At 34.4% G+C, this 22,644-nt stretch overlaps 1 protein-coding gene and 1 pseudogene across 1 annotated transcript; both read right to left on the bottom strand.

The window, feature by feature from the left end:
• Window positions 1–3,072: 3,072 nt before the first annotated feature.
• Window positions 3,073–3,994, bottom strand: LOC132281287 (uncharacterized). Its single transcript, XM_059783003.1, has 3 exons — window positions 3,829–3,994; window positions 3,688–3,784; window positions 3,073–3,616 (listed from the first exon to the last, which is right to left on the bottom strand). The coding sequence occupies exons 1-3, from the start codon at window positions 3,992–3,994 to the stop codon at window positions 3,073–3,075; spliced, it is 807 nt and encodes a 268-aa protein (XP_059638986.1).
• Window positions 3,995–9,133: 5,139 nt separating this feature from the next.
• On the bottom strand, window positions 9,134–19,133 carry LOC132285461 (probable nucleoredoxin 3; annotated as a pseudogene).
• Window positions 19,134–22,644: the final 3,511 nt, after the last annotated feature.

The raw sequence follows: 22,644 nt of genomic DNA, 5'->3' as shown, positions 1-22,644 counted from the left end.
TATCTGAAACAATAGCCACCGGAACTCCGTGCAATCTTACAATCTCTTTCACATAAAGCACACCAAGCGCCTCTGCATCATCTGTTGCCTTAATAGGCAAGAAGTGAGCTATCTTGGTCAATTTATCAATAATGACCCATACGACTTCATTTCCCTTCCGTGACCTAGGAAGACCTGTCATAAAATCCATTGCAATCTCCTCCTACTTCCACTACGCTACCGGCAATGGCTACAATAAACCAGCTGGTCTCTGGTGCTCGGCCTTCACCTGCTGACAGGTAAGGCACTTAGCCACAAACTGTGCAACGTCCTTCTTCATTCCATTCCACTAATACTGACGTCTCAGATTGTGATACATTTTGGTACCACCCGGATGAACTGCAAAACGGGAAGTGTGAAACTCCCGTAAAATGTCCTCACGACAAACTGTGGGAACAACCAACAAACCCCTAAACCATAGACCTCCATCTGCATGTAAGGCCCAATCCTTCACGGTCTCGCCACTGGAGATCAGAGTGTAAATGGCATCCAAATCCGAATCCTGTCTCTGTGACTCAATCACCCGTCTAACAAGAGTGGGTTGAGCCACGAGACTAAACAAGAATACTGACTCACTGCCATCATCATCATCATCAAAGTAATACAATCCCATTTCAGCCAAATCTTCAAACATCTTCCACTTCTGAATGGCTAAACTAGCCAAAGTCCCACGAGATTTCTGGCTTAAAGTATCAGCTACCACATTTGCCTTACCAGGATGATACTGCAAATCAAAATTATAGTCTTCTAAAAACTCAACCCATCGCCTCTGTCTATTATTCAAGTCCTTTTGGGGGAAAAGGTACTTGAGACTCTTGTGGTCCGAGAACACCTTAAATCTCTCACCATACAAATAGTGTCTCCAACACTTCAAAGCAAACACGACTGCCGCTAACTCTAAGTCATGAGTAGGGTAGTTAAGCTCTTGAGTCTTCAACTATCGAGACCCATAAGCCACTACTCTATCATCTTGCATTAGTACACAACCCAAACCATCACGTGAGGCGTCACAATAGATCACATAACCCAAGCCACGCTCGAGTATCACCAACACTGGAGCCGTAGTTAACCTTATTTTCAACTCTTGAAAAGATGACTCACAGGCCTCATTCCATGCAAACTTGATCCCTTTCTGGGTCAATCTGGTCATAAGAGCTGCCAAACGGGGAAAATCCTTCACAAATCTCCGATAATAGCCCGCTAGGCCAAGGAAACTCTAGATCTCAAAGACATTCCTGGGTTGCTCCCAATTCAAAAATGTCTCTACCTTTGAAGGATCAACTGAAACCCCACCTTCTGAGACAACATGTCCCAAAAATTTCACCTCTTGTAGCCAAAACTCACACTTTTCATATTTGGCGTACAAACGGTGCTCTCGTAGAATCTGCAACACTATACTCAAATGGACCTCATGCTCCTCCCGAGTCCGTGAATACACAATAATATCATCCATGAAAACTACCACAAACTGATCCAAGTAATCGTGGAAGACACGGTTCATTAAATCCATGAATACCGCCGGCGCATTAGTTAAACCAAAAGGCATAACAAGAAACTCATAGTGTCTATACCGAGTATGGAAAGCAGTCTTTGGAATATCCTCCTCTCTAACCCGCAACTGATAATAACCTGACCTCAAGTCAATCTTCGAAAAACAACTGGCTCCCCTCAACTGACCAAATAAATCATCTATCCTTGGCAAAGGATACTTATTCTTGATGATGGCATGATTCAACTTCCGGTAATCAATGCACAACCTCAAAGAACCATCTTTCTTATTAGCGAACAAGACCGGTGCACCCCACGGTGACACACTCGGTCGTATGAAGCCTTTCACTCTCAAATCGTCAAGTTGCTTCTTCAATTCTTCTAATTCAATCGGTGCCATACGATACGGTGCCATAAAGATTGGCGCGGTACCAAGCATCAAATCAATAGCAAATTCCACCTCTCGGTGTGGAGGCAACTCAATCAAGTCCTCCGGAAACACATCCAGAAAATCGCGTACAACTTCTGGATAATCAACCCCACAAAACTCCACATCATCATTGGCGAAAAGGCTAACCAAGAAGAACGTCTGCCGATCCCGACCCCTAACTCCATAGAATGAATGAGTGAGAGGATCACACCGATCTCCCACAAAACAGAAACAATCCCTATCCGGGGTACACACTGAAACTCTACCCCTGAAACAATCAATGTTAGCTTTGAAGGACGACAACCAGTCCATCCCAAGAATGACGTCAAATCCCGTCATCTCGAGAAGGATGAGATCAAGCTCAAGAACACGTCCAACAATTATGATAGAACAACTCCTACAAACTCTATTAAGAGCAACAGAACCCTCGATAGGCATGTCAACACAAAGCAATCTGTCTAACTGACTGACCTCCAAACCCAATGCCCGTTGCAAATGATGAAGCAATGAATGAATAAGATACACCGGAATCAAACAATACACGAGCCAAAGAATGGGACACAAAAAAAACAAAGAATGGGACACAAAAAAAACATACCCCTGACAACTAAAGGACTGAATGGTGGCTCGGCTGGAGTGAGTGCAAATACGTGACCCTGGGTCCTCTGCCCCTGAGAACCGCCTGCCTGATAACCTGACTGCTGAGTGGGTGCACTCGAAGAAGCTCCCCTACCAGGTCGAGAACTCTGGGTTGACATAGCTGGCTGAGACGACTGAGGTGGTGGTGGTAGTCGAAACCCTGACTGAACTATGGCAGACTATATCTGCCTCTGCTGTGAACCTCCACCTCTGCCCAAACCACTGCCCCGCTGTAGACAATCTTTCACCCTATGGCCCTGCTGGCCATACCCGAAACATCCACCAGACACCACCTGAATCTGAGTACACTGGGACTTGTGATGCTCTGACTACCCACACTTGAAACAAATCACTTGAGTTACCTGAGCCTGAGTGCATTAGGACTTGTAATGTCCAGGCTGTCCACATCTGAAACAAGTAACATTTGGTCTAGGAGACCCCATGGACACTGAAGCTGTGGGTGTGGATCTGACTGACTATTGTCCCCTGAACCCTGACTGCTCATGCTTCTGCTTCTTACTTGATTGACCCTCAGAGAAAGCACTCATACCCCTGTTGTGCTTGTAGGACTCCCTGATAGCCTTGCTGTCCTTACTCTCAGCCTCAACCACTAAGGCCTTTCGCACTGCTTTAGTATACTCTGTCGGTTCTGAGGCAGCTACAATTGGCCTGATAGTAAGATCAAGGCCATTAACAAATTTCTCTATCTTCTCTTCCTCATCATTAGCAATCCCCAGTGCAAACCTTAAAAGCGATGTAAACTTGTTCTCATACTCTGTAATTGTCATGTTTCCTTGCTTCAACCCATCAAACTCCTTCTTTAGTTCCCTCCACTTAGGCGCCGGAAAGTACTTCTCATAGTAAAATTTCTTAAAAGTATCATATGTCATTGTATCCAAATTATGGGTGTGAGAAACGGTCTTCCACCAAATCTCAGCATCGCCCACAAAATTGTAAGTAGCCAATGTAATCTTCAACTTGTCCGTTGCCAAATTTATGGCATTAATACGCTTCTCCACCCTATCATGAAACTACCCGCAACAAGCGGATCTAGGCCACCCTCAAACAAAATTGGCATCAATTTCACAAACTTTGCAATGTGATAAAGAATATCATCCAACTCATTCTTTGAAGGTGGTGGTGGTGGTGGTGGTGTCGGTGGTGGCACAAATTGTAACGATGATGCACCTGCCGATCGAAATGTTTTGAAAAGAGCTATCTCAACAGCCGACTGCAACTATTCTCATTTATCTGAAAAGGTGGATCAACGGTCCCCCTCGCTTGTCCCCCTTTTGGTGGGACCAAATCACGCAACAAGATATCCTCCTCAACTTGCTCCTGATCCCTTTCCACTGGATTGGAGCTAGAACTTTCCCCAGGATCCCTTCGTGGTGGCATGACGCTATAAGAAAAAGGAAACAGATCAAAAACGATGGTACTAAAACACGTCCGAAAACTGAGTCCTTACATGAATGACTTGACAAGAATAGAAACACATAAACACCTTCTATACTCCCAAAATACCTAACTAAGGATAAACATGATCATGCTAATAATATATACAACAACATTAACCACTTAACATGTAATTATATAAGCATTTAAACAATTAAGCATGCCTTTCAAATAATTAAACACCTTAACACATAGGCATATAAGCATGCAATCACGTAAGCAATTAAGCAAATAAACAAATAACTCAACTCCCCATGCAATCCTAGGTAGGCCTCTACCCGTCGTCCTAATGGTATTCGAACCATCGCTCTGTAATACCCCTAATTTTCAAAAGGATAGAATTGGGAATTTAATTTTTATTTTTCGTTGATTAATTGATTTAATTATATAACCTAGTTGTTTTGTTTCTTAATTATTTAATTATGTTTATTTAATTGTGTTTATTTAAATTAGTAGTGTCTAATTGGGTATGTATTTAATTATTGATTTGATTGGAAATCATTTTGTGTTTTGAATGATGTAGTTGATTATAGTTTATTTATTTGTTTTCCTTCGATTATTTGTTTTAAATGTTATTATTTAATTTTTTCTATTTTTTTATTGTAGTGCACGTCTTTGGTTTAATACCATGGTTGTGTGATATTTAAGTTTAGGGTTTAATTTATATATAAGTTGTAGCCGACATATAATGAGTTGTGGAATTAGGATTAGGGTTTTAATAGAGCCTATATATATATTCTTATAGGTCTGCAAGGGTTTTTGGTGAGACACCTTATTCACGTTTTTGTGAGCCACCTTATTCACGTATTAAAAAATAGAGAAACAAAGAGGTGAGGGAAAAACATGAAGGGAATTGGGAAAGGGCTTTGGCTATGGATTTAAGTTCATGTTAAAGAGGAAGGAAGAGGTTGATGGAGAGATAGAACTGGAGCAGTGATTAGAGGAAGGAACAGTCTTGGAGAAATTCTGAAACTTAGAGACAGCGATGAAAGTTTCAAACTGGAATCGTGAGGCAAGTTTCATTCTATTCCTTTCCTGTAAACTTGTATTCTATGCATTCTTTTTAGTCTCCAGGGATTAATATAAACTATTAAAACATGGTGGATGATGCATATTATACCAGACAATAATTTGTTTTCGTTTAAATCATTGAAATTGGTTCCTGCATAAAACGGTGTTGATTATGGTTTTAAACTTTTGTAAATTAATTCGTAAGGGAATCTAAGGAGTTTCTAGGATGGTTTGGACTATAATTTAACACTGAAAAATTTAAAACAGAATGTTGATACATGTTTTAGACTTTAAACTGTTCATATGCTTAGTTAAACTGAAGTTGGTTTTTCTTGCATAAACTGTTGGGTGTTGTTTTAGTTTTTTTGTCAATCGGTTCACATTAAAATAGGAGGAGTCTCTAGGGATTTAAGAACTTTAATTGAACCCTAATAATCCTAAAAATGTTTGGAATAGGACACTGGACTTCGCCGGAAACACAGAAGGTAACTAAACGAAGCAAAAAAGAGGTCTGGAGCAGAGAAGGCTCTCAAAAGAGGGAGAACCGGCTCTCCCAATGAGAGAGCCGGCTCTAGGCAAGGAGAGCAGGCTCCCCTTGTGGGAGAGCTGGCTCTAGGTAGTTTAGAGCCTTCTCCAATTTTTTTTAGAGAAGGCTCTGTGATTTTGTGCAATACGGAAGCTTAATTACACACTGTTTGGTTCAAACTAGCTTAGTTTCAGCTGTGTTTAGGTTATTATGATGGTTTTAAATATTAATTCATGGAGTATTAAAGCCCTAGGATGCATTAATTTATTTATATGCTAATGTTTAAACCGTAGGAAAATCTAAAGTAAGTCGCAGGCTGTTTACGGACTTAACGGACCGAAAGGATTTAATTGTGCAAACTGTGTCTAGAAATTAAAAAGGGTTGGAACATGGATTCCAAATAATATTACCAAGCTATATTAGAGCCACATATAATAAATTAAGGTCTTAGTACCCATGGATTTAACCGTAGGAAAGTATACAACGGTACAGGCGGTTAACGGATGGAATGAGTTTAATTGTCTAGTTTAATTTTAGCAATTTAACGGAATATGTATATATTTATAAATCTTATTTTGGTGGCATGCTAGGATCATTTAATTAACAAGTTTGATCTATGCATTCCTTGGATGTTAATTGTTGAAAGACTAAATTCTTTTCTACAATACATAGATGTGAGCTTGGGTTATAATTGTTGTAATATTAAGCACTACCCTGAAATTATTGGATTTTGGTTTGGACTCAAATTGCTGAACTAGTACTTAAGTTCTATCAATCTAATTAGATGTTGGCCTGAAATTAATTGAAGAATTAGTTATATATTTTCTGTCAATTATCTGGATGAATGCTGAACTTTAACATGATGAACTATTAAATTTTGTCTCGTTAAGTTACGTGAACGAATTCTGGATTTGTAGTTGATGAACTGTTTAAATTTTACATTTATCAACTACTTGGATATGTGGAAACTATTTGATGAACTGCTTAAAATGTTGCATTATTTACGAATCATTTGCATGATATGCACCGGATCAAAACACTAATCCCTACCAATTCATACATACGGAATGGATTAACTAAAACAGTTAAATCCTACATGGATGCATGTCTTGTCAACTAAAATAGTTGAATGACATAATAGATAATTCATTTATTTTTATGCACTAAGAAGGAATTTATATATATACTTATGGTACCGTGGTACGAGCTTGAGTCTCCTGATCACGGTTAGGGTGCGTATATCGCTTGGATGGATAACTGAACCTAATGACGTTCCCTGGTAGGTCTAGGTGTGCATGACTACGCTACGGCGTTTTGCGTGTTACCTTGTACTCAGGTGCGATGACTATAGGTTAGTGAATATCCTATAGTGTGTATCTATATCTATATGGACTATTTTAGATATTGCCGAGCTATCTAGGATGTATCTGCGTATCGGGTTTATGTACAGATTGTGGTGGAATGGAACTTGCATGTGGGCCTGACCCACTCTTATTTTTCAGGTGTTCGTCAGTACCAGGCTTAGAGCTTGATCGTGTTAATGCAAATACAGACAATCACTCTTCCGACTACATAGGATTTTCTTTCTTATTTTAGTTTTGGATTTTAATTTTGTAAACGTTTTACCGGTTGGAATTATTAGGGATCCACTAGATGGATTCCCGAGTTGTACGGACTTGAAGGATTTAAATGATATTAAATTTATTATTTAAAGTTTGAGGATTTTTATTTTAGTTTTCTTTCAGCGTATTATTAATTTATTCTTAATTCAGTTTTTATTCCTACTTGTTTACATATTAATTGTCTGGTATCTCTCAAATCTGTGCTCGGACTTGATCACCCGTGGCTCTAGAATCGAGGGTATCACACGCTCTGATACCAAATTTGAAACACCCCAAAAGGATACCAAAATAATAATAAAAAAAAATATAAAATTTCGGCATGACCTCCGCAGAAAAGCTCCTCTACGACCTGTTGAAATACAAAAAAGTCATGTTCCTCCATCTCATCCAAACAAGGAACACACTTTAGTTACATCAATTTACAGTCCAAAAATATAGTTAGAATTTAAAAGTTCATAACTTACAACATTATACTAATTAGACTAAAGTCTCACAAGATAATTAATATTACATTTACAAAATATTAGAGTTCTAATACAAAAGATAGGAAAAAAAAAAAATAGATCCCCAAGCTCATCTAAACTTGTGGCGGATCGTCGTCCGCCACCTCTTTTCCATATCCTGAAAAATGTTAAAAATAATGGGGTGAGCATAAGCTCAGTAGGAAGTGTCTAAAACACACATCTTATGTCCCCGTGAATCCGTACAATGAATAGATAAAAAGTGAACGGGATCATACCATCGGGAAACACACATTCTCAACCACAATAACAAATATGTAACAAATATCAACCAATCACAAATTTACCACGATGTCATGAAGTATAATGTTATGCAAATGTCACTCCCCATTTCCGAAACAAATCTGTTTCAACAACCAAACTGTTAGTGTAGTCCGACCTAAGGCGCCTCCATGGCGTCACGAAAGGAAGGTTGGTTAACTATCCACGACCACAAGGCACCTCCAAGGCGTCACATCCGGCCTAGTTAACTCAATTATATTCCCTTCTAAACTACACTAACATCACGGACTACTAGACGCCTCCTAGGCTTCCGGTTTTTACAACACTTTTAGAAAATATTTTCCCCAAAACTATTTTATTTGTTCTTACAAATATTTTTCCCCCTTTCTCTTTCCCAATGGATGCATGAATACTTCATACTTCAAATCATCAATTTAACTATATGATTTCACACATTTCTATTTACATCATCATCACAATTTAATGAAAATTTCTAAACATTTATTTCTTTTATTTCTTTATTTATTTATTAACCATAGTATCAATTTTTCAAAGCAATAAATGAATAAATACATAATCTTAGGGCATACAATATGTCAACACTAAGCATGCTCATTCACCGTAATAAATCTAGTCATATATATGATTTCAAAATACACATGGAACACATCTTTCATTTTAGTTAATCATACTTACAACAACCACAAACTAGGTAATCAAAATTAGCATGCTTAGGATCAAATTTAAGGGGAAAATTCACAAAAAAAACTAAGAAGTTGTAGATTAGAACACCCCTACCTCAAATTTGAGAAAAACCCAATTTGAGCCCAAGAACCCTAGAATTTCGAACTCCCTAGAGTGCACCAAAACTGAAATTGTTGATACTCACACGTAGATCTCGCCATGCTCTTCGATTTGCCGCAAATGGCACTCAAAAATTTCAAGTATGGAAGGAGGAATCAAAGCTTGAAATTAGAAAAGAAAAAAAAGAAAAGAAAAGGGAAGTCACTGGAATTCAGACTAGAGAGAGAGATGCACAGAGAGAGAATAAATGGTCTGCATAATGGCCATAAGGCCTTTTGTTATGTTTAATATATTGGTGGGGCCCACCAATTTTATTTCTTTTTCTTTTAACATTAAATATATATACATATATATCAAAACATTACACGTCTTGCCATGTTTGCAATTCTCTTGTGGAAAGAAGAAAGAAAAAGGTTGCATTTCTATCATTATGTGAGATGAGATGATTATAATGTGCCATCAAAATAGTGACATACACTGCAAAAATGTCATATGTTGTTGTTCTTCATAACCAAGACCCAATTTCCTTGAAATTGATCCAATTGACAACTAATTATTTACAATCCCAAACCCTTCAATAATGTTCTTAAAAGTTTTCTTCAACACAACTTGGATAAGGATCACAATCACAAACATCACAAGAAAATGCCCAAAACTTCCCATTCTTGTTACAATAGTCACACACATATGTTTTAGCCATGTCCAACTTAAGAATATGCTCGTGCTTCGGATCCTTTACTTGGTGAGGCAGTCAATCTCCTTCCTTCCTCAGGGTTGCTTCTATCTCTGCAGTCCTCAACTCCGTGAATGGAAATGCCTTGGCACCGTACATGGCGATGATGTCCCTTTCGTTTGTGTTGACTGTCTTCCCATCCAGCCCAAGCAGGGCTAAAGCCGGAATTTGTTTGATGTCAAAGATCCTACCAAGGTCTCGTTGTGCCTTGTCCTCAAATGGGATAAGTAACCATGGCATGTCCCTCATGTTGAGATCATATTCTTCCTTGTTTCTGTCTATTGAGACAAACACTACTTCAAAGCATTGATTTGTTGCGGCGAGGAGCTCGTTGTAAGTTTCCATGAGTTGTGCAGTGCAAGCGCGGCAAGGAGGGCACTATTGTGCGCCAAAGTAGAGGCCTATTGTCTTTCCAATGAGTTCAGATACCCATGTCTGCATAAAACCAATCATTTCAAAATTACACTCTAAATTTCCTACAAAGAATGACAAGAAATTAGTACCAACATTAAACTAAACTACTATCTCTCTACCACTTCCAGAAATGAGGTAGTTTCGTCCTTCGTGTGCAAGAAGTTCTTCTATCTTTCCTCCTTGACGCTTCACATCATTCATAGCCTTCAACTCCTCTTTTCTCTTCCTAGTGAAGGGAAATGCATCAGCACCATAATTTTCTATCAAACCAATCGCGTCCTCTTCAATTGATTTCTCGTCCAAGCCCAATGGTATGAATGATAGGATGTGATCGACGTGGTAGAAGGTGCTCAATCGCTTGTGCAAATTGACATCAAAAGGAACTACAAGCCATAACATGCACTTGAAGTGTTCTCTGAATCCAGTCTCATCCCGGTCAAAGGAAATGAAGATAATCTCTATGTTTTTACCAGATTTTCTTAGCTTGTTGTATAGTTGCACCAGTTGTAGGGTAAAATTTTTGCAAGGCCTGCACCAGTTGGCTGGAAAGAGTAGGCAAATTGTCTTCCCATCACTTGAAGGTAAGGGTACCTAATCTCAAGGCCAAAGAAATAGCTTTCTGGTTTAGTTTTCTTGGCCAAAACCATGGATTCATAGATCAATGAGACCATGTGGCCCTGTTAAGTGTTCTGTTTGGTTGCCTATGTAAGATTATTTATTTAATTGTGGCCCACATGATTTAGACATGTGACATATTACTTGGTGGCTAAGTAAATATATATCAATTAATATTATTTATTTATGGTCAACTTATAATTACCTTTTTGGTAATTACTTATTGGAGAAGTGTTTTCCTTTCTTATTTCTTACTTTGATGGAAAGTAGAATTATGTTACCAAAAGGAAAACTGGTCCTCTCTCTGCCTTTATAAAAGTGCATATACTCCATCAATTATGTACGATAAACGATACAACACGAGAAAGTTTTATATGTGCAAAAGGCCAAGAGAGAGAAACCAGTTTCCGCCTTTGTCTGTTGATCAGAGTTGCAGATTGGTTCGTGTTTAAAGAATCTGAACATTGAATTTAATCTCAACAAGGTTTGATATCATGAATAGAGACATGTATATCTAACTATATTTATTTATGCATTATAGACTATGTGAAAATAATGAAGTTTTAAGATCTTGGAATTTATGTAAATTTGTGATTAATGGCTTAATACGAATTATTATAGTTTACATGTGGTATTAGAGCTTATGGTTTAGGAACTCATTATTTTTCATTAAAGTTGCATAAATAATATGTATAAATTTAAAATTAAATGATTGTATAATCCATTCTTTTCAAATCGTACGTTTAGATCAATCCATGTGGTTTGTGGGTTTGGGTACCTTGTTTTTCGTGCCAAAATTGAATTATGAGATTTGATTACTGATACATTTAGTTTACATATGTGTAATAGTACAAACATATGTATAATGTGTGGCAAACAACTTATATGTGTTACTGATTTTTGTGCATGACTAACAAAGAATATGGAATTAAAAAATAATAGCATTTGTCCTGTTATTGTTTAAAGAAACACTCAGCTGTCAACGGATTACAAAGACTCATTATTATTCTTTGTATTAGTTAAAAAAAATTAATAAATTATTAAATACATCAAGTATGTGTATTTATTTTTTCTAGAATAATGTGTGAGTTTAGAAATTTAATTTAATTTTTGTTAGACATGATGAATTATTGTTTTATACCCAAACATACATATATGACGGAGAATTAATTTTAGATTGATTCAATTATGATCTTTTAAGTCCGAAAAGAAAATAATATGTTTTATTATGTATATAAAATAAAAAGATATTTTTTATGAAATTTCGGACTATTAAGTTTTTTAGATCGAAGTTGCTTAAACTTCAATCGATAATTATGAGTATGTGTGTATAATGTTAAATGGGTAAATTAATAATTAATTAGTTACTAGCTAATTTAATATTCATATTATGTGAGGGTTAGTACCTACCAAAGTGGCCTAACCATAATGGTCGATGAATATTAATTTTAGTAGTAAATATAACTTAATGATGAATTAATTTCTCTCTAATTTAATATTTATATTATGTGAAGATTGGTAGGTACCAAAGTGGCCCAATCATAATGATTGATGAATATTAATTTTTGTATTAGACCTAATTAATCATAAATTAGTTACTATCTAATTTAATATTCATATTATGTAAAGATTGGTAGCTACCAAAGTGACCTAACCATAATGGTTGATGAATATTAATTTTAGTAGTAAACATAATTGCAATATTTCATGAATTATGATGCTTATAATTTTTTTCGATATTCATGAATATTGACTTTATTTAATTATGAGAAATAATTCCTCAAAGGGAATTGATTTTCAAGTGATTAAATAAAAAATTAAGGAGTTTTATGTATTTTTTTAATTAGGTAAATATAGGATATCCAAAGGTAACTTATTTGTTTAATTAAATAATGCATCACCAATAAAGGTATACATATAAATACATGTAAGTATCATAATTAGTATTTTATAGTTACCACCCAAAAGCGTACTATAGTTATACATTGTATTTATATTTTTAAGTTATATGTAAACGTGTTGTTAACTCAAAACATTATTGTTGTGAGCATTTTATCTTATTATATTTGTTTTATTATATCTCTTAATGTGCATGCTACATCTGTTTTGATTCTCAATAGGACTAACTTCTCATAATGAAATGAGTAAGTTGAGTTCAAAAGTTAGGTATGCTAAATTAAAATTTAGCATTTTAAATTGAGAAACCTACTGTTATTACTGAGAAAAACAGTGAGGGGGAAAAGATTCTCCATAAAGTTTGGGAGAGATCGAACAGATTAAGTATTATAGTTATGTGAATAAATGTTTCCCATAGTGATAGTGCTAAGGAATATTTTGACTAGAAGATTATTTTCGTATTTAGATAAATATCTAAAACGAAAATTATTAATTTATATCACTACTATGCAATTTTGTTGGTACTCTTACCATGTATGGGTATGTTTTTATTTTTATATTTTAGATGACTAATGTTGCTACAAAATTGAGAACCTTATGTATGATTGTGAATGGGAATTTTTTTATTCATTTTATTCTCAATTTCTTATCTATTTAGTATGGGTCATTTAGATAATTAACACTATTAAGACAAGTGAAAAGTGATTTAATTGACCATTATGTTAATTTAGGAGTAGACAAGACTTAAGTAGCAAGGTAATCATTATGTTCATCTGATGACTCAAGAAGTCATAAATAAATTTTTGGGAATAAGCCTGAAAAGGCATTAAGTGAGTAACACCCAAAATTAAAAAATTTAGGTCAATCTACTAAAAGAAAGGAATGTAATAATAAAAAAGTGTCATTAATATATTGAACACTTTTAGAAAGATTATATGAAATATAAAGAATGATTCGAAAAAGAATGGTAAGCTTTTGCCTTTTGTATATTTCGAATTACTTATTGAAATTCTTTCTAATACATGATAGGTTAACTTAAGTACTAACGTTTATGTTTCTAATAGATGCAATAATTTTTTATGGCCTAAACCACAAATTCAAATAAGAATTTCTTATTTATAATAATTGGAAAAAAAGTTTTGTTGAAACCATTGTGACATTATATTTAATGTTAGATAGTGGATTTTATATAAATTATTTTAAACTTTTTTATGTTTATTCAATTTCCCATAATTTGATTTTATTTCAAAACTTTATGTTAATGGTTTTTCACTGAAATTTGATAATAATGTTTATTCAAGAAATTTTAATTTGTGAGTTATGGTATTATTGTTAATGATTTTTGTAAATTCGAATTTGAAAGTTTATTTATTAAAAAAAACCTTTTGATCTTACATCATAATGTTAGAATTAAGCGTAACTCAATTAATAGAAAATTTATCTCAATTAATAGAAAATTTATCTTTCTTGTGACATAAAAGACTAGGTCAATATATAGTGAAATGTTAAGAAAATTAGTAAAGGATGTGATTCTTCTGAATCTAAACTTTACTGATTTTGATGTGTGTAGATTATATTAAGGGTAAACAAACTAAACACACAAAGAAATGAGTCATAATAAGTATATAGCTTCTTGAAATTATTCTTACAGACATTTTTAGACCTTTTGATGTTCCATCTTTTGGAGGAAAAAAATATTTTATCGCCTTTATAGTTGATTTTTCACATTATGGATATATCTATTTGTTGTATGAAAAATCTTAAGAAGTGGGTACTCTTAAAGTATACATAAATGAGGTTGAAAAATAAATAGATGGAAAAGTGAAAATCATAAGGTTATATAGAGGTGGTAAATATTATGAAAAATATGATGAAACAGGTTAATACTCTAACCGGTTATTAAACTCCTTGAAATATATGGCATTTGTGCTCAATACACTTTGTTATACATGCCACAGCAGAAGTGTGTAGCTGTAAGGCGTAATCGTACTCTTATGGAATTGGTTAGAAGTATGTTAAGTAATTCCTCGTTACCCATAATGTTGTAGATGTTAAGTAATCTAAATGGTACAAGTTTTACTATCCTAAACATAGTACGATAATTATTGAAATCGATAATGTCAGATTCATTAAGAATGATGAAGTCAGTGGGAGTGATAAAAATAAGAATGTGATCATTTAAGAAGTTATGATACATATTTCTTTATCCATAACTTCTAAAGAAATAATTGTTCCTTCAGTTGTTGAACTGTATAATAACGAAGAATAATTGAATAATCAACAACTCCATGATGAGATTGTCATCAATGAATATATTGTAAAAGAATCACATGGAATAACATTAAGACAATCTCAAAAAGGAGATCTACTATTCCAGATGACTATGTGGTATATCTGCAAGAATTTGATTTTGATTGATTTTCTGAATGAGAGTTTAGAAAGAAGAAGTCTATATGGAACAACCTAAAGGCTTTACATTAGAAAGTAAAGAATACATGGTCTGTAAACTTAATATGTCAATATATGAACTTAAACAAACTTCCTAACAATGGTATATTAAGTTTAATGATACCATTATTTCTTTTGGTTTTAAGGAAAACACTATTGATCAGTGTATATACTAGAAGATTAGTGGGAGTAAGTTTATATTTCTGATTCTATATATTGATAATATTTTATTTGCTAATAGTGATTTTAGTTTATTATATGAAACTAAAAGTTATCTTTAAGAATTTTGAAATGAAAGATATGGATAAGACATCCTACGTGATAGGAATAGAAATGTTTCATGATAGATCACGTGAATTTTTAGGATTGTCTCAGAAAGCATATATTGAAAGAGTTCTAGAAAGATTTGGTATGAAACATTATTAAACCAGTATTGTTCCATACATAAAAGCGGATAAATTCAGCCTAATGCAATCCCAAAGAATGAGTTAGTTAGAAGGTAAAGAAACGAAAAATATTCCTTATGCATATATTGTGGAGTTTGATGTATATACAAGTTGGTATGGGATAAAAGATTATATGTTCATACTTAGGAAGACATTTTTTAATTGGTTATTTGTTTCTTTTGGCTGAAAGAACAATATTATGAAAAGTACAAAGTAATTTTTTATTACTTTGTCTATTATAAATTTTTAATTTGTAGCATGCTTTGAGGCTATAATTTATTATTGCAGAATTTATTTCAGGATTGGAGTTATGAGTACCATTTTCAGATTGCTGAAAATTTATGCTGCAATTGTTGATCTTCTTGTATGAAAAATGATAGGTATTCTAAAGTTGAAATACTTTATCATTAAAGAAGATGTTTAGAAATAACGAATGTCTATTGAATATATAAGCACACAACTTATGATTGCAATCCATTAACGAATGGACTACCACCCAAGACATTTATGGAACATGTTAAAAGAATGGGTCTTGAATGTAGTCAATGATGATTATTTTTTAATTGTGGATTGCTTAACAGTGCTTATATATATTTGACATTTTGCGCTCATTAAATGTGTTTATGATATTTCCTATTAGTTAATATAAATGTACGTATTGCTTTAATAAGTGGTAATAGGAATAGTCTTGGAAAAGACATTATTGTTAGATCATTATTGATACTTCTCATTTATAGACTATGTTGAATAGGTTACTAGTGTTGTGGTACATGGAAGGGACTATGTCATTTAGGGACATACAACCACCATGACTCACATTGGTAGTTTATTTACCATAGTATTTATGATGACCAATTTAATACCTTGATTTGATTTATGGTGCACACTAATGACTATTTTACTAAACCACTACAGAAGTTATCATATGTGCCAAGTGGGAGAATGCAAGATTATTTATTTAATTGTGGCCCACATGATTTGGACATGTGACATATTACTTGGTGGCTAAGTAAATAGATATCAATTAATATTATTTATTTATGGTCAACTTATAATTACCTTTTTGGTAATTACTTATTGGAGAAGTGTTTTCCTTTCTTATTTCTTACTTTGATGGAAAGTAGAATTATGTTACTAAAAGAAAAACTGGTCCTCTCTCTGGATATACTCCATCAATTATGTACGATAAACGATACAACACGAGAAAGTTCTATGTGTGCAAAAGGCTAAGAGAGAGAAACCAGTTTCTGCCTTTGTCTGTTGATCAGAGTTGCAGATTGGTTCGTGGTTAAAAGATCTGAACATTGAATTTAATCTCAACAAGATTTGATATCATGAATAGAGGTATGTATATCTAACTATATTTATTTATGCATTATAGACTATGTGAAAATAATGAAGTTTTAATATTTTAGAATTCATGTAAATTTGTGATTAATGGCTTAATACGAATTATTATAGTTTACAGCCTATATATATATATACTAGATAGACACATGTTTTTACCATCTTCCCAAACAAATCCAATTAAAAAGCAAAAACAGTGACATCAAATTTTTATAGACACTATGATTGAACCCTATTTTTTAATATGGCCCTGTTAAGTGTTCTGTTTGGTTGCCTAGGTAATAGTAGATATATATGATTTTGCCATCTTCCCAAACAAATCCAATTTTAAAAATTCAAATAAAATGAGATACAGAAACACAGCAGAGAAAAAATGAAACTCAATTAGAGGTTTATCCATAAAAGTATATCAGAACAGCCAAACAGAGGATTGAGTTTTAACATAATTAAGAGCTTGGATCAGAGGAATACCTTGTCTTCTCCAGATAGAAGGAACTCAACTCCCTCCTTTGTCAAGACTGTCATGATGTCACCACTGTGGACATATTTTGACTGATATTCAGGTTCTGCCATATATGAGAAGCAGAAGCACGAACTATTTCACTTTTCTTGTTTTGTTTACCTTCTAATGGCTACGTAAAGAAGAGAGGGAAAAAAAAAAAATACAAAACAAACAAAAAAAGTGAAAATTACATATCTTATGCTTCTTTTCTTGTGTGGGCTTCCTTTTAAAGGTTCTGCATGAGAGTAGTAGAAATTCTATGAGGGAATTTAGAATTTATTGCGCGAATAAAGGTTCATTTTCAAGAACAGAACTATTATTACTTACCATCCTACGCCTAAACTTTTTTTGGGTAAGGATATTTTTTTTTAATGTTTTTTTTTTTTTTACTATAAAAAATGAGCAACCAATATTCTGTTGTTGTTCTTTGTCAATTGACATTAAAAAGATGGATGTGGGGGCAAACTTCATCATAGAAATTTCAATGTCCAAAAAAATTGAAAAACTAATGGATCTCCAAAGGAATAGTTAATAATTGAAAGGTTCGTTATCACTGTTTCGCTTGTCTAGGTGTAACCCTCACTCTAGCCAAACACAATATTATCCGTCTCCAAACCAGAGACTTCTTAGGGGATCATCCATCCTCGGGCTACTCCAAGTTAAGCATGTTTAACTACGAAGTTCTAGTAGGTTCACGGTCATGACAATTTTAAAACGCGTTGTGTCATAGAGGGGTGTTGAATCTATATATAGCACTTTCCCTTCTGATGTAGGATTTTGCACCTGTAACGCCCAACGTGATAGTCTATTGGTATCACCTCCACGCGCTCGCACACACCCTGCTCACAAGGTCGCCGCACTAAGACTCGATCTTGGTATCACAAATCCTAGAATTTGTATGCTAATGGATAGGACTGAGGTCTTCTAAATCTTTGGATGATGGATCACAAATCCTAGAATTTGTATACTAATTTCAGATATTAATTGAAATATTATTATACAGCTGTATAAAAAGATGGAAACACACACCATAGATGTTGAGTACTTCAATATGAAGTCAAAAAGGGCAACAAAAAATTGTCAAGTGGATTGGATATGGTGGAATAAGATGCCAGCAAGTTTCTGGATGAGTATGATGGTCCTATGGTGCTACATTCTTTCAAATGAAAGCAACCATGTGGAAAAGCAACTTCCTACTGTGAAAGTTAATAATATTAGGTGATAAGCTCTCTGAAAAAGCATCTTCCAACTGTGTTTCTGTTCCTCCCATATTACTATTCCCAATACTTTTAACTCTTGTTCATCTGAAGGTGACTATGAAGTAGTAATTTTTAACACAACTAGCATAGCAACAAAGTAATTACATGAGCAAGAACAAAGTACCTCGTAATAATTGTTGGACGATCTTCAATCCGATGATCAATCTTGTCACATCGAGATAGAAAAGAAAAGGTCATTATTATTCCGTGTGATCCAAAGTTAATTTAGTAAGTTGGGACAGGTGGACATTGTGATTGTTTCTCCTTTAATTCAGTAAGTTGGGTTGGTGGACATCTGTAGAGAGAGAGGGAGATTCGAATAATTTTCAGGAGATGGGTAAAAGAGAGGAGATGGGCACTATAAAAATTTGAAACATGTGGAGGTGAACAAAGGGAATATAAGGAACTTGAGTCTAAGGCTGGTATATATGCCTAAATGATGATGAAATCCTCAATGGGGTATATTCCATAATATCCTTTTTTTTTCTTTTTTTTTTTTTTCTTTTTTCTTTTTTCTTTTTTCTTTTTTTAACCCTTGAAATTATAACAAAATTGGATGACTTAGTAATGGTTTGAGTACAAAGATCTTTTGAATGCCACTTCACACCATTAATGGTCGATTTTTCTTTCTTTTTAAATAGCTTTCATTTCAGGTGTGATAGGTTGACCTTCTTCTAATCAATATTTAATTATAAGTTAATACATATTTAGACGTAAGTCACGTAATGATTTGTTTGCTTAATATGCATGTATATGTAGAGGTCAATTTGCACTCAACCTTCTTGTATTATCAAAAATTTACAAAATACCCTCTTTCTTTCTTTTTTTGTTTAGCAACAAACACTATTAATTATAAAAAAATTGTAAATTACCCTACTTTGGTAGTTGGAGTTAAAATTTTAGTTTGTAAAGTGATCATGTGCAGTGCATGTGACATGACACATGAACTGATTGTTGTGACAGATGAACTTATGTGTCATATGCACTTGACACATAGCTTTGAGTAGTTTAATTTTGAACTCATTTATTATATCCAATTTTTTTTTACTGATATACTTGTATCAATTTACTTTCATTCCCTTGAGCCTTCAGTCCAAAGTACACCGTGACTATCTAGAAACTTAGAATCTAGGAGTTTAAGCAAACACTGAACATGTGTCCTCCAAAACCTAGAAATATAAGAGGTAGGGTAAAGTGTATTAAACCTCCCATAAACTATGACTTGATTGCAAGAAACTTCCTGAAGTAAGTAAAAGCCCCTAAATTATTTCTTTGTTTAGTGACAAACTGGTAAGGAGGCGTTAACGGAAAACGAAATTACCATTTAACCCTTACTTTGACGACGTCGTGTAAGTTGGGACACGAAGATGGATACAAACCTGAAACTTGCCGGCGTTGGAAGGCGACTGGTCTTCCCTACATGGAAAAAAGCTTAACCCAAAGTTCACAAGAATAATTACATAGGTTCAATATAATTCTTTGCGTTTTGTTAATTTGTCTGAAGAGATCTGTTAATATACAACATATAATCGGCCTTATTCCCAAATCATATACCAGAAGCGGCCTCAAGACTTCAAAACGATGATGAAGAAAGCGGCCTTAAGGGCGAGACAAACAACGATGAAGAAAGCTCCAATGAAGATTATTTCAACGTTGGTGAGGACAACACTGATTGGGCGTAGCTGCGCGTGAAAGAGCGTTATGATAACGGATGAGGATAGTTACTTTTCCAGCGATAGTGAGTATAACGCCGATGATCGGATTCAATGGGCGTAGCTGCGCGTGAGACTTACAAGTGGCGTGAGTTGTGTGGCTTACAAGTGGCGTGAGACTTAGGCTTCCCGGAGTAAGCAGCTACAGATCGAACTTGAACGCTGGTGAGAGATTTAGCTACTCTGCTTCATGAGAGACGACTTCCAATCCGGCAGAGACAAGATGTATCAGATGAAGCTACCCACCGATGAATTAAGACCCAGTTGTCGACGACGGGGTTGTGATCGTAGAATCCATGGCCTGATCTAAGAATCCACATCGATTGGTCGTCAAATCGGAAAGAGATAAACGAGAACGAGAGAGTAAGGCTGGGCATAACTCATAAGTATAATGAACAGTCCAAATCTTGGAAGAGAGCATATTGTTCAGGTGAGTTTAATGCACTTAACCCTAAAAGGTATAATGAACAGTCCAAATCTTGTTGGAGATTAGTGTGTTTGAGAGAGAGAGAGATCACATTAGGCTATGCACCACTTTCTGTGGAGTTATAATGTCGCTTCTTTGTTCCTTAAATACCTCATTGTAACCAAGATTCCTATCCATCCCCAACAAAGAGTAAAAAATTAAGCATAAAAATTTATCACCCAACACATCACAAAAGCAAGGAATAACCTAAACTACAGTGACAATACAAATACCATAATTTCAGTGAAGTTTAGAAGATCGGCTACACATTTAGAAAACTATCCATAATAAAAATTAATTATACATGCAAATACGAAAGCTTTAAAGCTCAATTACATCATCAACAAATAAAATCTGAAAGTACCAAGTGTTTCTTTTCACTCTCTGCTCTTCACAAAACAAAACCTGGTAAAGATGGCATACTCTACTCTTAAGTAAGATCAAACTATTCTCCTGAAGAAGAAAAGTGAAAGACCACTCATCATCAAATGTAGCTCCGATTTGAACGACTGGGTTTGTCAACTTCTTTCTTTTGCTTTCCTCTGGTAGAAGTTAATAAAGAAGCTACTAACAGATTCACTGCCCTACATATGCAGCAGAACAATGACAAACAGTATAGAAATACATAAAAAATTTCTTCCTATAATTCATTAACAGACTTCTAGTTAATTAAAATATCGTTATGAATGTGGAATGAGAGAAGAAAAGCAAGAAACTTTTGTTTTTTTTTTTTTTTTGGAAAGCAAAAAATGCCTCTTTTCAATTGAGAAATACTATATTGCAGAACTGGTTGGTGAGAGGTACTTATTTTCTCAATGAAACATCTTGAACACAAATTCTTCCGCACACACACTAATTCATCAAATAGTAGTTCATGAAAAGCAGTCATACCCCTAGTCCCAGGTTATGAAGGCACAACTTTCACCTGAGCATTTGTAGTGCAATCAAAAGAAATTAACCTAACCTTCACCAATATATATATATATATATATATAACTCAATAAATGTCCACAACATAGTGTCCATTGCATCATACAATGTCCATTATTAGTCCTCAACACAGTATACATAATTCAAAACATTTGAACTAGCAATAATACTAAAATATGCCTAAAATGCTCTACAATAAAAACCATAAAGATCCGAGCCTCGTACTTCTCTTCATGCCTTCAAGTCTGTTGTATATCCTAAAATTCTTCCACTGCTGCAACCTATAATAAGTCGACTGAGCTAGACAACCAAGCAAGCAAGTTCTACCCTCCATAGAAATGATAAAGAAAGCATGTCAAGAAAATTCATGTCGCTATATATTTTTTTATAAAACAAGTTCAAGCAGACGACTAGTTATCAAAACCAATTATCATATTAGACAGGGACAAGTTTGTCATTAACTCATTATTAACAAATATCCGATAGAATTCCAGACTATACCAATAATTCAAAACAACTAGCTGAGCCACGTACTTCACTTCATGCCTTCAAGTGTGGTATATATCCTAAATTCTTCCAGTGCTGTAACCTAAAATAACCTAAAATAAGTGGAGCAAGGTAGACAACCAAGTAAGAGAATTATACCCTCCATAAGCATGATATAAAAAGCGTGTAAAGAAAATTCATGGCACTATATATTTTTTCATAAAACAAGTTCAAGCAGATAACTAGTTATTTATCAAAACCAATCATCATATCAGACGGGGTACAAGCTTGTCATTACTAATCACATATCCAATAGAATTGCCAAGTATGATAATAATTCAAAACAATTATAGCACCATGGTTGTCCAATGAAAATCCTTGAGACTAAGTCTTGCATCTTATATCACACAATTTCACTTTGCTAATTCAACAATGGAGAGAATTTTCAGAAAGAAAGACATTAAAAGAACTCCATGCTTAAATAACATAAAAATGAAGAGGATAGAGAAATTTCTCGACTTGAGCATGAAATCATTGCAAGAGAATTTAATCAACATTTTCCTATATGAACCTGTAAACTAGTGCAATATCATTTAGATACTAAGACAGACGAATATGACCTTTATCTGGGAC

The sequence above is a fragment of the Cornus florida genome, unplaced genomic scaffold (genome assembly GCF_030987335.1).
Source record: "Cornus florida cultivar Cherokee Brave unplaced genomic scaffold, ASM3098733v1 CherokeeBrave_3.0.0_Hap2_Chr11, whole genome shotgun sequence".
Classification (NCBI taxonomy): Eukaryota; Viridiplantae; Streptophyta; class Magnoliopsida; order Cornales; family Cornaceae; genus Cornus; species Cornus florida.
Note: the sequence above shows the minus strand (reverse complement) of the source record. Positions and strands in the feature narration are given on the sequence as shown.